The 15,687-nt window shown below is 38.9% G+C and overlaps 4 protein-coding genes across 4 annotated transcripts in view; all 4 read right to left on the reverse strand.

Annotated features, from left to right (window-relative positions):
* Positions 1-5,918, reverse strand: part of LOC113203334 (zinc finger protein 287) — a gene marked incomplete in the record, with an annotated part of 19,164 nt that extends 13,246 nt beyond the window's left edge. Inside the window, 9 exon segments of the mRNA XM_026417959.2 lie at positions 1-2,620; positions 2,709-2,999; positions 3,105-3,416; positions 3,498-3,637; positions 3,725-3,874; positions 3,967-4,195; positions 4,295-4,414; positions 4,502-4,614; positions 5,498-5,918. Coding sequence (XP_026273744.1) covers positions 2,318-2,620; positions 2,709-2,999; positions 3,105-3,416; positions 3,498-3,637; positions 3,725-3,874; positions 3,967-4,195; positions 4,295-4,414; positions 4,502-4,609 — 1,653 coding nt within the window.
* Positions 5,919-6,012: 94 nt separating this feature from the next.
* LOC127750242 (uncharacterized) lies at positions 6,013-11,075 on the reverse strand. Its single transcript, XM_052271312.1, has one exon. It carries the CDS (start codon positions 10,948-10,950, stop codon positions 6,013-6,015), a length of 4,938 nt encoding a protein of 1,645 aa, XP_052127272.1. The 5' UTR covers positions 10,951-11,075.
* A 336-nt stretch (positions 11,076-11,411) lies between these two features.
* Positions 11,412-13,880, reverse strand: LOC113203339 (uncharacterized). Its single transcript, XM_026417965.2, has 3 exons — positions 13,564-13,880; positions 12,968-13,091; positions 11,412-12,869 (listed from the first exon to the last, which is right to left on the reverse strand). Exons 1-3 carry the CDS (start codon positions 13,632-13,634, stop codon positions 12,672-12,674), a joined length of 393 nt encoding a protein of 130 aa, XP_026273750.1. The 5' UTR covers positions 13,635-13,880; the 3' UTR covers positions 11,412-12,671.
* Positions 13,881-14,025: 145 nt separating this feature from the next.
* The window catches only part of LOC113203337 (3-hydroxyisobutyrate dehydrogenase, mitochondrial), a 2,539-nt gene continuing 877 nt past the window's right edge, over positions 14,026-15,687 (reverse strand). The window contains exons 4-6 of the mRNA XM_026417963.2: positions 15,117-15,449; positions 14,896-15,022; positions 14,026-14,809 (exon numbers count right to left, since the gene is read on the reverse strand). Of these exons, the coding sequence (XP_026273748.1) occupies positions 14,621-14,809; positions 14,896-15,022; positions 15,117-15,449 (649 nt within the window). The 3' untranslated portion in view covers positions 14,026-14,620. The remainder of the gene's footprint in view (positions 14,810-14,895; positions 15,023-15,116; positions 15,450-15,687) is intronic.

The raw sequence follows: 15,687 nt of genomic DNA on the forward strand, positions 1-15,687 counted from the left end.
TTATAGGTTGCCGCAAATCAGCAACCGGAAGTGAATAAACTACTCATGCACACTTCACCGTTTGCACAATTTGCACTTGTACTTTGTCATTGTGGTTTCCTTAAATAATACAGAGCAGCAAATGAAACGCAAACGCAAACCAAACAGTTTGTTATCCATCCAAAAAGACGGTTTAAAGAGATAAAGAACAGACTGGAAAGTACAGGAAAAGATTTTGTGCAAGAAAATTAATTGAAAGAAAGCTATTACAGCTGTACAAGATTAAAACTTTTATAAAGATTGCAAGTCAACTCCAGTCAGATTGGAAGCAGAATGCTCTGATAAGTCCACCTCTACACGGAGTATGATACAATTACAGTTATTATAAATTGACCTATTCGAAATGTTTCACCGGTTCTAGGATTACAACATTAGGAACACTGACTATTCTTTGGGACAACTATTTAAATAGGTAATAGTGTCACACACTCCAATCATTGGCAATCTGTTCAATACTGAGTAATGAGATGGAAACCTTACACAATAAGTACAGATTGTTAACTGTTAAAAACCTAACTTTTGGCACACTGCAAACAAACTGCTTGGAGTTTCATTCATGTCCTACACAGAGATAAAATATCAAAGAACTTGGTCTAGGTAACAAGTAGTATCTGATCACTTGAGTACATAAGATTTTAATACTCGTTAAAACAAACTGATAGTGAACAATCATCATGAGAAACATGTAAAAGGAGAGTGATAGTTCTTTGTAGATACACAAATAACAACACATCCCAAAACCCCTCCCATCAAAGTACCGTTCAATAGACACATTCACATGCGTCTCAGCACAATAAAATGCAGGAACCATATGCCACCCACATCTGCAAAACAAATAATTACGTGATACTAAAAAAAAATTGGCTTCTAGTTTTGAAGAGACCATATCTAAAATTCTGGAGAGAAGGGAGGGGGCTACACACTATGTGCAGAATATAGATTATAAAATTCATAATTGTGAAGAGGATTTCTTCCAAGAGTAAAAGAAAATTGAGGAGGAATGCAGCTTTGCTACAAAGATGCCCAAGAGCAACAACAAAAATAAAAAATAAATGTATTGTACACACAGACAAACATTAATAGATGAGGTAATTAGAGTAACATTGTTAGTTAGCAAAATCAAGAGAAGGGAAGGGTGAGGGAAATGCATTTAGGCACTCTTGTGACAAATTAATTGTTCATCTCCCTGAAGCTATCTAGAAATGCAAACAAACCTTAAGATTGCTAGAAAATATATACAAGGTAGGTGTAAGTGGCATTTTTCCAAAATCATGAAATAAAAATTGTTTTTCATGTGAAGTATGAAGAATAGTTCCTAGTTTAACAGCCTTACAGTCAACAAAAAACCCGCAATTGCCATTGTTTACAAAGGTTCTGCTTTTACTCGGAAGGAAGTTGAACTTCCACAAGCATGTGAAATGTACGCCCATGAACGGTACTGTATTAGAAGGTGTCAATCAGTAATATTAACATCTGTCACATTACAGTACATTGATTTGTTCATGGAGTACGTTAAGTAGTGTTTCAAATATTTATACCGACCCATTTTTTGTAGGAGGACAAGCAATATAAAAATATCATCATTTAGACCAAGAGATGAACTGAACACCAGGAAACTGGACACCTGGGTTACATACCAGAGGTAAAATATTTTGCTGAGATTCGAAACAAAAGGTTCAAATTTTACAGACCCTTTCATTACCTTAAAATGTTTAGCATCGCACATAATCAATCAGATAAACATTGTACAAAATTAGATTAAAATCCATGACAGTGTACATGGCCCAGCAATACAACTCATACAACAACTAATATTGAATCACTCTCAGTAACAAAAACTAATTCAAGGTGATCACTAAAACTCATGAATGAGACAGCTTATGATATGACTGTCCAGCTCACCGAGTTTAACAGATATATTAAAAAAAGAAAACAAAAAGTACAACAATGATGAGAAAGATGATTGCAATGAGGTGGGATGAATGTAGCTGGTGATGGTAACTAGCAGAGTCCAAGTTATAACAACAATCGACAAGAGAAACCAGAATCATTCTCCAGAAGTCTATAGAAATTGAATGTTTAAAGCAGTGTTTAACAAGATAGCACTAATGGAAGTAATCTAGCAAATGTAATGAAAATTGAAATGTTGTTCAACAGGTATAAATATCAAGAGACAAAACACCCAAACAAATGTTCACTACATAACACATTCACTTCTTAAGAAGAAAAATGGACTGGTTTCTTGGCATGTTTCTATGAACATAAGTGTCTTCATAAACTAATGATGGTGATGTTGCAGCATTATGGTACTTGTCTCAGCTTGAGTTGGGAGCACAACAGTTGACTCCATGTGATGCTGGTGGTCTTCAATGGAACCGTCTTCATTGACATCATCAGTATTTGGTAAAATAGACATAATAGGAGAACCATCCTCCAAAGTCTGCCCCTGCTGCAACTGTGTGTCTCCTGGATTTCCAGTTACCAAACCTAACTCTTCCTTAAATTTCTTTGTTAGGTGGCTTCGAGCATGCTTTCGAAGGTGATCTTTTCTATAGAAACCTTTACCACACTCATTACACACCTGAAATCAATTTAAATATTTTCAATAAATTAGATGGATAATAGCTTCAAACATTTATAAGACCATCATTGTAGTAAAATAACCATACCTGAGTCTTTTCCCCTGAATGGATGACAACATGTAAATTCAAATGCTCCTTGCGTTTGAAGCCTTTGAAGCACACATCACATGTGTACGGCCGCTCAGGATTGTGTCCGAGCTTGTGACGTTCCAGATGCTCTTTCCGTTTGAGAGCTGCCCCACAGGTGTCACAAATGAACCGCCGCTCAGTTTTGTGGACAGCTAAATGCTGCTCAAGCAATTCCTTTTCAGAGTAAGCCATGTTACACTCAGGACAACAGAACAATGTTGTTCCATCTAAGGCTGTTGCTATTGTAACCTGAAATATGTATAATTTAGAGATTATGCATGTAAAAATGACATGAAGTTGAACGACTGGTAGTTGCTTTTAAAAAAAGAACAGTTACTGTTTGGCATTACGTACCTGTCCAGGTCTTGTTTTCTTGGGCTTTGGATTTTTCTTCTTGTACTTCTTTTTCACTTTAGAGGGTTTTTTGACACCATCTCCCATTCCTTGACCAACATTGTCGGTTGCAATAGTCATGTCTGACGAATGATCCTGAGCCAATGGGTCTTCTGATGAAACAACAAGATCATTTGACATTGCTTCAGGAGAATGTGTTGACAAAGGTGATGATTCAATTTCTGTCTCTCTTTTAATGGTAGGTGCAAATTTAAGGAAACTTGTAAGGCCATGTGGAATAGCAGCAGGTAGTTTAGCCAAACAGTCCGCAACCTGCAAAGAGAAACACAACTTTTAAAGGCAGGCCTAAGGATAAATAAATTTTCGTTCAGCATGTAGTTTGAGTAATCTCACCGTTGAGCCAGGTTGGACTAAACTTTGCCAATTGCTCGGCATTTCAACATATTGTTGCACAGTTTGTCCCTCAAATCGTTTGTCTTTCTCCACTTTCACCACAGTAACCTTATTAGCATTTACTTTGTCTGCATCATTTTCTGAAAACACGAATAAATTTCATCCTTAAGTAGAGCATACTTTCTAGCAATACAGAGTTTTGGTTTGAAGAACAAAAGGTTAATTACCATCTGTTTGAGTTTGGATCTGTATAGTATGCTGTTGATTGTTGTTGTTATTGTTAGTGTTACATTCTCCATTCTCAGTTGCTGTGGGTTGGGATTGTTGAGTTTGCTGTTGTTGTATTGCTTGCATCAAAGGAATTTCCACCGTCTCACCTTTATAAAATACCAGGGGTTCAGGTAAGAATTTAAAAACATTGATGGCTTGACGTTGTGAAAGAACATTAGGTTTGGGGCAAAAAGCATACCTGATTGATTATTGTAGGCAAACTGAACAACAGTGGGGTTGCCTGGGGCTGATGTGGTGATGATTGGGGTAGATAGATATTTAGGTTGATTGTTGTCACATGTTATCGCTCCTGTTAAGGCTTGACTGCTTGGTGCCACAACTTGAATTTGTAACATTTGTTGTTGTGGAGGATCACCTGGCTTGCTCCCTGGTACTTGCACCGGAATGGAAATGAAAGTAGGTTGAACCTATAACAGGACAAAAGCATAAAGATATGGTTACAATGTAATCTGAATAAAATATGTCGATAAATACAATGGAATAACCTGGGATGAAAAGAGAAATACCTGGTTTTGTTGAGTTGTAACAGCTTGACTCTGAGCAAGGTTTACAGTAAGGCCGTTAGTATCTACTGGTCGCACATATGTTACTCCATCCTCTGACATACTACTGATAACACCAAGCACCTGAAATACAAGATAATGGAACCAATGTTATTAGATAGGAAGTCAAATACCATTTTGAAATCAGAATTAAAATTTAAAAATTTATACCTGTCCTGTAGGACCAGCAACATTCTGAGCAAATTTTGCTGTGGTGTAGTGCTGCACAGTACCTGCTGGCACTTGTGTAAAGTGACCGCTGAATGGAGTGTAATTCATTTTGACTGCAAAATGAAACAAATACGTCAGTTATTTCAGCGTAGTTTGTTGGTTAAGCGACTACAGTTCAAGTGATGTACATAAGTATGCAACAAATGACATTCTAACACAGGGGTTTCAGAGTTGTGTAAAATGATGTGACAAATAGAAAATTCCTTGTAGTAATAATCTCTCCGTTGGTCTGCTATTAGCTGGTTGAAGGAGTAATATTCGGAAGAAGGAAAGAATGTGAATTCAAGATTTCATAGCTGTCGCACGTACTGCTCTAAGTTGCAATTATTCAAGATGATTATTTCCAGTCAAGATAACAATAGCCCACAGAAGTACGGAAATTCACAGACAAGTTAATAATACCTAACCTAATCAAACTAAACATAAGTAAACAGAGAAATAATAAGTATGGAGTTGAGAACATTCACCATTGTAAAGAGAAAAATAGCCATATGGTGTAAAACTATTAAAACAGATCACGAACGATTAATTTGTTGTGTGATATGTGAAACCTGTCAAGCTTCTTGGCCACCTCAATTTGAGGTTATGGGCCGACATAACTGAAATCATTCCAGATTTCGAGAAAAGAACACTTTGTGCTAAATGTATTGCAAAAGAGAGAAATGCAATGAATTCTAACTATAAAACAACCCGAAATAATCTTTTGAGAACACCACGACGGACCTTTCACTTCCAACGGTTGAAGTAGATTTCTCTTTTGATGGCACTGATGCCAAGATGCACATTAGAAAACATGGGGACATTTCAGTAAATGCATCAAATTAGAAATTTTACAGGGCGAAGCTAAATACAATAAAATAACGAAGAAGGTTTCTCACATACTGCGAATGGATATTTTCAAGAAAATAAAATGCCCGGGCAACAAGACCTACTTACCTCAAAAGTAGCCTAGTGGCACTTTCTCAAAACCCCGCTCGCACTCAAGCCAACGGGCTGTCACCGGGGTAGACTTGCGTCCAATTCTAGCATTGGCGTAAGTAGCCGCAATCACACAGACATCGACGCACTGTATTTTCTATACGAAAATATCACTTAATTTCATAACTTGAACAACTTTCTATTGAATTAGGCTTATATGAACGCCCGTTGAAATAGGGTCACAAGATGGGAAGCGCGGACTCTACTTGCTCGGCGCGCGGACGACTATCTTGGCGCCAGTTCTTCTAGCAAATCGTCTTTTCATATAGAACATGGTTCTAATTTCCAATTGAACGCGTCTTAAATTCACTAAACTTAGAAAAATAACGACGGCGCACTAAAAAATGTCAACAACTACACAAGAAAACACCTGCTGTGCTTCGCGATATTGCGTTGTTTTTCTATCGAGGGGGGGGGGTTCTTCTTTTTTGGCTTCTTGCGGTGGGCAGTGGGCCAGGCGATGTTCTAATGTTCTATAGTTTCAGGTGCGGGTTGTGCTCGAAGAGTAAGGCGAAGGCGGTGATGACGATCTTGATATGGCGGCGAGTTTTGAGAAGTGATGGAAAAGTGTGAGGCTCTGGTACTGAATTTTCTTGTAGATGTTCGAAAAAATGGAGGCGGTCGATGAATTGACAAGAGTTGATGAGATGTTCTGTTGTGGCCTCTTCTCCGCACCGGTCGCACAAAGGGCAGTCTATTATCCTAAATCGATGAAGGGATGCTGGCGCATGGGTATGGCCCATTCTAACCCTCATAAGGGGTGACAGAAAAATACGAGGGCACTCATCTGCGAGGCTGATCCATGTACGGGACGTAAGGTCTCGGTCTAATGAAAAATTAAATCTTCCCACAGGTTTTATTAGGCGGTTTGCTGCAGCACTTCTGAGCTGTTGCCATTCATTGTAGAAGTGCGTCCTGACCTCAGGAAGGAAGTTTTGATATCTCTGCTGCATTTTATGAGGAATTCCCATTCTAGCTGCTAATTTTGCAGCCACATCGGCGTGCTCATTGGGCAGGATGCCTTTATGTGCAGGGACCCAGGCTATCCAGATATCTTTATGCTTAGGTATGTTGCTGATGCTTTCTCTTAACTTGGTAAGCTCAGGGGGTTCATATGGTGAGATATCTCTTCTATGTAGGGCTGCTACTAAGCTTTTACTATCTGTAAGGATTAATATCTTTCTCTGGTTTTCTATTTCAGGTAGATAATTTACTGCAAGCTGTAGCGCCCTAATTTCTGCGTCGTACACTGAAGCTAAACTATGGAGTTTATTTATGATGGCCTTTTCCGGACTTCTGTTTACATCTACCATAGCAGAGCCCACCGAAGGAGTTTCATTTGCTTGACGTGAGCCATCAGTAGCCAGCACATAAAAGTTTTTCCAATGATCTTGACGTAGTTTGTTATAAATTTCAATCGGCTCTAATTCTTCTGCTGTTATGGTGTTTTCAGGAGGAAAATCCGCTGATAGCCTGATGGTGAGGTCCCTTGCATCATAATCTACATAATAGCAGAGGGGGATTTCAGAAGAAAAAATTTCATCTTTAGGGACTAATATATCTTGGAGGCCTCTGAACAATGGATGTCTGTATTTGGTTTGAGTTCTAATATTATTTCCTTCTTCTATTAATGGGATTATACTGTTTGTGGAGATACTCTGCCATTTCAGGAGGATTTTCTGGATATGATAGCGCTGTCGAAGTTGTATGGGCATTTCTCCTGTTTCTGCCAGTAGAGCATGTCTCGGCGTGGACTTCATCGCTCCTGTTATAATTCTTGCTGCTTCCATTTGTATGCTCTCAAGTTTCCCCCACATCTCTTGGGAATGAGGGTCATAGATCTCTATTCCATAGTCCAATATTGGTCGAATTAAGGAGGTATAGGTACGTTTCAGTGTCATTGGGTGGGCTCCCCACCAATGTCCTGTCAGTGAGCGTATGAATTTTAAACGATTTCTGCACTTTGCTTGGGTGTTTGCTACATGAGTTTTCCAATTTAGCGCTGGATCCATTGTAATTCCTAGGAATTTTGCTTCTTTTTTTATGGGGACTTCCCCTCCCCTTAGCAATATGTGCTGAGGCTCAGGAATTTTGGTTTTTCTAGTAAAAATCACCATTTGAGATTTTGTTGGCTCTAATGTAGCTCCATTTTGTGATATCTTTTCCTCCAGGTTCCTTGCTGCATCTTGGAGTTTGTAGATAGCTTCCCTTAGAGATGAGTGGCGAACTGTTAGGCTGATGTCATCTGCATACTGTAGCATGAGCACTTCTTCCTCTGTAACAACTTCCCTTAGGTCTGATGTAAACAGAATGTACAATAATGGGGACCAGATATCACCCTGGTTTAGGCCCTTGCTCGTGTATCTAAAATCTGTTAATATTCCTCCATATGTTGCTTTCAATTTTCTTCTCATTAGTGAAGATCTGATATTTTCGATCACGAATGCAGGTAGCCCCTTCTGAGTGAGGGACTCACACAGTAACTGAGGGTTGACATTTGGGTAAGCTCCCGAGATATCTGCAAAGAGCGAAACTGCAAATTCTTTTTTCCTAAAAGCTAGGTGAATGTTTGTTGTTAAGAGGGCCAGACTATCGGTGGTACTCCTCATTTTTCTGAAGCCAAATTGGTATCTGTCCAGTTTATTATGTGCTTCAGCCCACCATTGTATCCTTTGGAGAGTCACTTTTTGGAAGGATTTAAATATGCAGGAGGTCAGCGCTATTGGCCTGTAAGATTTAGCTTCTTCTGCTGGTTTTCCAGGTTTCAATATTGGAAGGACTATAGCCTCATTCCATTCCTCAGGATACCTTGCTGACTTCCAGAAGAAGTTGAATAACGAAGCAAGATAGTCCAAAGCTTCCTCAGGTAGAGCTCGAATCATTGAGTAAGTTACTCCATCCGCACCTGGAGATGTATCCTTAGTTCCCGTTAGGGCTTCCAGAATGTCACCCCTTTGAAAAGGTTTTTCAAAAAATTTCTCCAAATCTGTTTTATTTTCTTCTTGAAGGGGTCGCACATCTTCTGTTTCAAGAGGTCTAGTGTCTAGCTCCTGGAGAATTTCCTCGTGATCAGGCGTGAAAATTTTTAAGAAGTCCTGTAGCCACTCCCCCTGTGTATGTTGCGGAGGTAAATGTCTTCCTGCGTATCGCTTTGCCATTCTCCAAATTGGAGTCATGGGAGAGCGGGGGCTTATGGAGGTGAGAAAGTCCCTCCACCCTGTTTTCCGTGCCTGACTGTATTCGTATTGAGTTTCTTTCTCTTGTTTTGTGTATTCCTCGAAGTTTTCTGGGGTCCTGTTTCTGCGGAACTTCCTTAGTAATTCCCTTTTCTTAGTTTTTGCCTCCTGACACTTTTGGTTCCACCAAGGTTTTGGATGATATCCGTTGTAACTGATTACTGGTTTGCGTTTTTTACAGGATTTATCCATTGCTGCAGTAATTATTGAGATAAACTCGTTATAAGTCTGAAGGCTTGGAGGCCTTTGCCAAAGGGGAGAACCCTGTTCTTTGACTTCCTTTTGAAATTTATCCCAATCAGCCTGATCGGTGTGCCATTTCCTTGTGGTAAGAAATTTTTGGGCCGGGGTGTCATTTGCTTCCAAATCTAATGATATTATCATAGGGAAATGATCGCTTCCCATCAGGTCCTCATGAAGTGTCCATTCTGCTTTCAGGTACAGCCGAGATGAAATAAGCGCCAGATCTATAGCCGTGTCTCTCTGTCCTGGATGTCCCCTTCGCGTAGGAGTACCATCATTTAAAAGGATCAAATCTTCCTCCTGAATCCATTCGAATAATGAGACCCCATTTGGATCATCTTGAGGTTCTCCCCAGGAGGTGTGATGGCAGTTGAAATCTCCACAAATTATTGCTGGGTACTGAATGTCTCTTCCAATGTTCTCCCATAATTGTTTATGGATGCATTTGCCTGGATGAACATAAACATTGTATATAAATAGAGGATTTTTCGATAGGATCTGGACTCCTGTGATTTCAATCTCTGGATACTCTGGTAAATTAAAGTTAATGTGTTGAAATCTTATTTGTTTATGTACAAATATTGAAGCGCCTCTACTGTTTACTTTTAGATCTGCATGGATTGACCAGTATTCTCCCATCAAAGTGGGGATATCAGAAAGTCTAGACTCTTGTATTGCAGCAATTTGGATTTTTTCTTCGATAAGCATTTGTTCCAATAGGTTCCATTTGTTTTGTAGTGAATTTGCATTCCATGATAAGACCTTTAAAGTTGTAGCCGTTTCCATTGTGGTGGGATTACCAGGGTCCATAATTTGCTTTTGGATCTTCTGAAAGTATGTCGTCTTGGAGTGTATTGTGATCCTCATCCCATACCAGATCTGCTGAGGTGAATTCCAATCCTGGCAAAATTTTCTGGAATTCTTGGTTAACTGAGATTGAAATATCTGGAGAGGTTGGAGCTGTTGACAAGCCGGAGAGTAATGGGGAGGAGTTCGTAAATGTTGATATAATTTTTTGTACCAGATTTTCCAAGATTGGTACCAAAGCAGCTTTGACGGCTGCCAGAATTTTAACCACAAGTCCTGTAAAGACCGGAGGTGGGATTTCAGTCCTTTCTGTAACTGGGGGATTTGGTTTCTTTCCTTGAAGGAGAGGGAAATCTTCGAGTTTCTTATCCTGTTTGTTTGTTTGTTTCTGGATTTGGAGAGCTTTTGCGTAGGATAGGTTTTTCTCTGCCATATGTTTCTTGACTTGTTTTTCTTTTGCCCATCTATTGCATTTCTCCCTGTCTTCTGCAGAATGATCTTCTGTTTTGCAATATATGCAAAAAATCTTTTCCTCAGGGCATTCCTCATCCATATGTGAGTTTCCACACTTGCCGCACCTCGCCTTTCCTCTGCAATCTTTAGATATATGCCCGAATAATTGGCATTTTGTGCACCTCTTGACAGGTGGGACATATGGTTCCACCTTGATTCGGAGACCTTCCAGATATATATACTTTGGGAGAGTCTGACCTTCAAAGGTGAGTCTCCACGCTCCAGAGGGTTCCCAGGTATTCTCAGGTGTGCGTCTATTAAGTCTAAAGGCTTGCAGAACTCTGACCTCTTCAGTGGATGCTGACTCGGCAAGTTCTGTGTCTGAGAATAGGTCTCCAAGACCTCGGACCACTCCCATCCTCGTAATTCTGGAGGTCGGGATATAAGCTGTCCACCTTCTTTCCTCACATAGCTTTGAATCCAGGAATTCATTTGCTTTTGAACCGGCATCGAATATGAGTCTGAGCTTGTTCTTCCCTGCTGCTGTTGCAGTGGAGTAAGGGACTTTTGCATCTCGAAGACAGCGAGCAATAGCAAGAGCATGGAAATTACCGATGTTCTCTTCCTTACTTTCCACCAAGACAACATACTCTGGGCCAGTATCCTCTTCATAGTATCTGTATTTGGTTCTTTGATCTATCACCAGGGTCTCCTGATGCTGTTTCTTGGATTGCTGATCTAAAGGGTTTGAGGCTGATCGTTTCAGACTCGGTCCCACTTGATCATTTCCGTTTTTTGAACTCTTCTTACTTGGATTTCCATTTGAGGGATTTTTATTCCCCCCCCCTTTAAAGTTCCCTGCTTGTGGCATACGGGCCACGTGAAAATTGAGGTTATTGTTTCAAATTTTCGCGCGGACCCGAGGCAACCGTCTCGTACGGCTGCTTCCAACGAACTCCTCCACAAAAAATCGAAATCGACGCCATGACGGTCACTTCGAGGGGAAATGGAGAATCGATAGTCAGTTGCTCAACCGTTACCGCCACATTCTGCCCGGGCTATTCAAAAAGTGACGCAGAATAGGCTGGGCTCGGTGTGAGTTACTTAAACTTTTAGTTGGAAAAAGAAAATAATTTCATTCCGTTGAAAATAAATATTTTTATTGACGAGAAACAAATGAAATGACACACACAAAAACATATTTTGCTTTTAATTAATGACACACAGCCATCAGTAAATAATTCCTTGTCACACCCACGCATATTTTTGAATAAATATGAAAAACTAGAAGTCTGAAATTCAAACATGATTCAGCGTAAATGGCAACTAGCACACAACAAAAAAATAATAATGGAAGTGTACTAAAAGAGGCATTACATTAACATTTCTCCGAGGAAAACGGAAAATGCCTTGAGACTAAATGTATCTGTAACCTATTGGGTATCAAAATATAAGTATGAACATACCAACAAATAGAATAATATTTTTTCTTGAGAACAATACACAAATAATTTAACATATGTACTAGAAACACTACACAAATGCAAAAAGAATGTTAATGCTGGCACAAAATTCATCAGTGTAACTTGGAAATGTTATAGTTCTTTAAAAAATAAAAATTTATGTACACAAAAGTAAATTAATAATTTGGCCACATCACAAAACTGAATAGAATCAATAATGTGTCAATGTGTTCTTATTAAACTTATTACAGGATTGTACAAGAGGTAAATTTCCCTTATTTGGTTGCAAAGTTTTTGGAAACACATTTCAGATCTCCAAATGCACTAAAATGTTTTTCCAAAAAATTTATCTGGAAGTACTGTACTTTCAGCATGGAACTTTCAACAGACTCAATCAAACACAAACAGAGAAGAATAATTTAAAATGGCCAATACTCAAAGGAAAAATGGAAAAGGCTGAATACAATTCCTGCTTGTCCTACAATCCAGGTTTTCCTTTTTACAAAGATGTTGTAGTTTCCTTGATTTCTTGACTTGTGAAACTGCCTGATGCCCTAAATCCTCCAAATCACCTTATCATACTATGAAAACATCCTATAGGTTTGTACTTAGTACACATTTCCTTGAAAAGTGCTACAAAACTAGAAGAAACTGTCCAGGTATGTAAAAAGGACACACTTCTTAATTGATGATTTGGTTTACTTTGAAATACAAAGATGGACTAGAAAAGATGTTGTAACATACACAATAAATACAGAGTCATTGGTAGAACGTCTAATTAAGCAACAGCCAATAATTTTGAAGCCTAGCAAAAAGAGAGTAAACAGAAGAAAACTATGAGATTGTTGATAATCAGAATAGTAAACCCAGTGAAGAAAAGTCATGTAAAGTTTTTAAAACCATCAACTTTAAATTGACTGAGGATGGAGACTATCCAAATGACTGACCAGATCGTTGCATACGTTCTATGTTCAGGTAGTATAATAGCTTATTAGGTTCATAATAATAAGGGTTATCTGAAACATTCATATCTGGACTGTACATAGGCTGCTGCACAACACCTTGGCTGTTATTTCCTTCGTCAGATGTGTTTGGTCCTCCTCTTTCGGCTGGTGAAACAGTGTGGATCTAAAACAAGACATTGTTTTGGACATATAATAACTATTAATAAGAGTTTGCATATTACTTGCTACGAAAAGAGTAAATAATTTCAAACAGTCACAAACCTCATCATGGGTTGAAGCTGAATGATTACTGTAATTCCCATTGTTGATGTGCAAGTTGTTGATCCTTTTTGATAGGGGGGTGAAATCTCTAGACTCATCATCTGCATCAGAGCGTCCCCGTTTCCTAGTGTGAGAAACTTAACATCAGTTCACCAATTTCACGATATTTATAAATGTTTCTTCAGGTATAGAATATAGCACAGGAAAGTCGGAATCACTTGATATTTCTCACTGACGTTCCTTTCAAAACCACACAAAGAAGACAATTATATTTCAATGCTGAGCTAATTAATGATACTGGTTAATAAAGACACTGGATAAAAAATTACGTTTACCGTACAGAATACTATAAATGTCACATTACAGTGACAAAAAAGATAAAAGCATTTCAAATAAGAACCTCAATCAAGAACCACAAAGAGAGGAGGTTATATCCTCCCTCCGAGAACCTTGTTACGAATGTAAATATTCAGAGCAGACTGGTGTGTTCCTTATAAAGTGAGGTACATGATAAAACAGCATAGCGGGATAGCGTCTTGCCTTAAATTAATAGATGACTTTTCTTCTAAATTGTCTAATACCAGTACAATAATCACCTGCTTCCCAATGATGATTGTGTCATGCTGGGCAAATTAGTTTCAAAAAATGCTGCCGGTGCCACAAACATTCATTTATTTAGTTTGTCTGACGGAAAAATCATTTGCTTCCTCAAGAATCAGACAACAGATTTCGGACTCTTAAAAACTGTTTAATATCGTGCTTGTGGATGTTAAAACAAGTTTAAGTCGATGGGTTGGGCAAAGAAACAACAGCGACGTGCTTGCGTCTGTCAGTCTGTGGACCGTCTGTCTACTGCTACTTTTCCTCTCGTGCGCAGGGCTCGGGTTTCATTCGGATCTAACTCGGCTCTTTGTTTGGGTTATGTTCGGCTTCCGAACGGTGAGGGAAGGGAGAGCCGAGCTTGGTCCGAGGGAAGGGCACATTGTTGGCGCCAGTTATCGCGCCAACACCAAATCGCACAAGACAAAATTCGATGATTTTAAGAAACAAACACAACATTTTAAGTCTTGAGTCTTCCAACGACTTTAATGGCAATTATTAAGTACGTAGAGACATTAACTTGGTAAATTCATATGTTGTTGTACATATTCAAATCATAAGAAAATAGATTTACAAAGAAATAGGACATTTAATCCTTATGATAAATGATCCGTTGTACTGTGAGGCTTTGTTGACGCAAACATCACAAAAAAAACTCTTGACGAGAGAACAAGCACAAAGTAGGCAAAACATGGCACAATTTGAAGTCAAAAACTTACATTTCTAGCTAGTATGGTATGTTCCTTAATTAAATACTGTATTGCACATGGTCCTTAGGCACACAAAACAAAACCCTGCTAACTTAACAAAAAATATATAAAAACACTTTAAAATTAAAACAATTTTTGATAACAGTAGCAGCACTTATGGTACATGAAAGTAAAACTATTCAAATGGTTTATTTGGAAACTTTAAAAAGTAAGTACAAATTTTTGAATTATCACGAGACAAATGTAGGACACACAGGGATAAGGATAGCTCTGCAAGTGGTAAAATACAAATACATTGATTTGTTTGATCATAACACATTTGCAAATGAGAATAGCAGAAATTTTAAGAAGACTTTTCAGACTTCAGGTATTGGTAGGCAACTGCAAGATCTTTGTCACCCAAATCCTTCAGGTCCATGATCCTGTACATCTGATGGGCTTGAGCACCCATCGGTATAGGAACACCTGACTGGATGGCTACATTTTGAGCAATACCCAGGTCTTTGGCAATTAGGGCAACACCAAAACCTCCCTGAGAGTAAGATAATTTTAATTAAATAACTGTAGAGTAAAAGCAGGTAAATTAAGAAGATAGAAGAGCAAAGATTAAAAACTTACTTTGTAGCCTTTGGAGCTCGGTACATTAGGCAATAGACCAGGTACAGGGTTGTACATCTCAGAAGACCAGCAACGCCCAGTAGAAGTATTAAGGATGCCCATCAGAGTTTTTGGATCCATACCCAACCTTCAGGAACAAACAAAAAATATACATTTGTACCATTGGAACCTTTATATACATCTTTATGTACTGTAATGCTACAAACACAATAAAGACATACTTGATGCCCAGATTCATAGCTTCAGAGACTCCAAGCATTGAGATACCCAAGAGCATGTTATTGGCAATCTTGGCCACAAGTCCCATTCCGTGTTTCCCACAGTAAACGACCCTACTTCCCATGCAGAGAAGTAAAGGTTCGACCTTCTTCATGGCATCCTCTTCTCCACCAATCATGAAAGTGAGGGTCCCTGCTTCGGCTCCAATAGTTCCCCCAGACACAGGGCCATCAAGATATGTAGCACCTTTCTCTCTAGCTAATGGAGCCAGTGTTTGAGACACACTGGGATCCACAGTGCTGCTATCAATGAGATAAGCTCCCTTTTTCACAGACCTATAATAGAAAACACATTTGAAAAAAAGTGTATGGAAAATTAAACATGTGACTGTTGCTGGGAGGGCAGATTTTCCTTTTTTGTTGCCTAATTGTAGTTAAACATGGAAGAGGTAAGCCCAAAAAGTAGATAGAACAAAGTTGCGTGGGAGGGATAAGAGATAATGCTGGGTGCCAGGGGACCTTGAGGCAACAGATAAGAGGTTTCAGAAAATAATACAGAAACAAATAGGAGATG

The sequence above is a fragment of the Frankliniella occidentalis genome, unplaced genomic scaffold, assembly GCF_000697945.3.
Source record: "Frankliniella occidentalis isolate FOCC.00 unplaced genomic scaffold, Focc_3.1 Scaffold157, whole genome shotgun sequence".
NCBI lineage: Eukaryota > Metazoa > Arthropoda > Insecta > Thysanoptera > Thripidae > Frankliniella > Frankliniella occidentalis.

What these genes read in the sequence shown, in the direction of transcription:
- LOC127750242 (XM_052271312.1), bottom strand. Translation starts at nt 10,950, where the DNA reads ATGAAGAGGATACTGGCCCAGAGTATGTTGTCTTGGTGGAAAGTAAGG.
- LOC113203339 (XM_026417965.2), bottom strand. Translation starts at nt 13,634, where the DNA reads ATGTTTGTGGCACCGGCAGCATTTTTTGAAACTAATTTGCCCAGCATG. An exon ending in CAATCATCATTGGGAAGCAG is followed by an intron (nt 13,092 to 13,563) that starts GTGATTATTGTA and finishes TTCTCACACTAG; the next exon opens with GAAACGGGGACGCTCTGATG. An exon ending in CAGCTTCAACCCATGATGAG is followed by an intron (nt 12,870 to 12,967) that starts GTTTGTGACTGT and finishes GTCTTGTTTTAG; the next exon opens with ATCCACACTGTTTCACCAGC.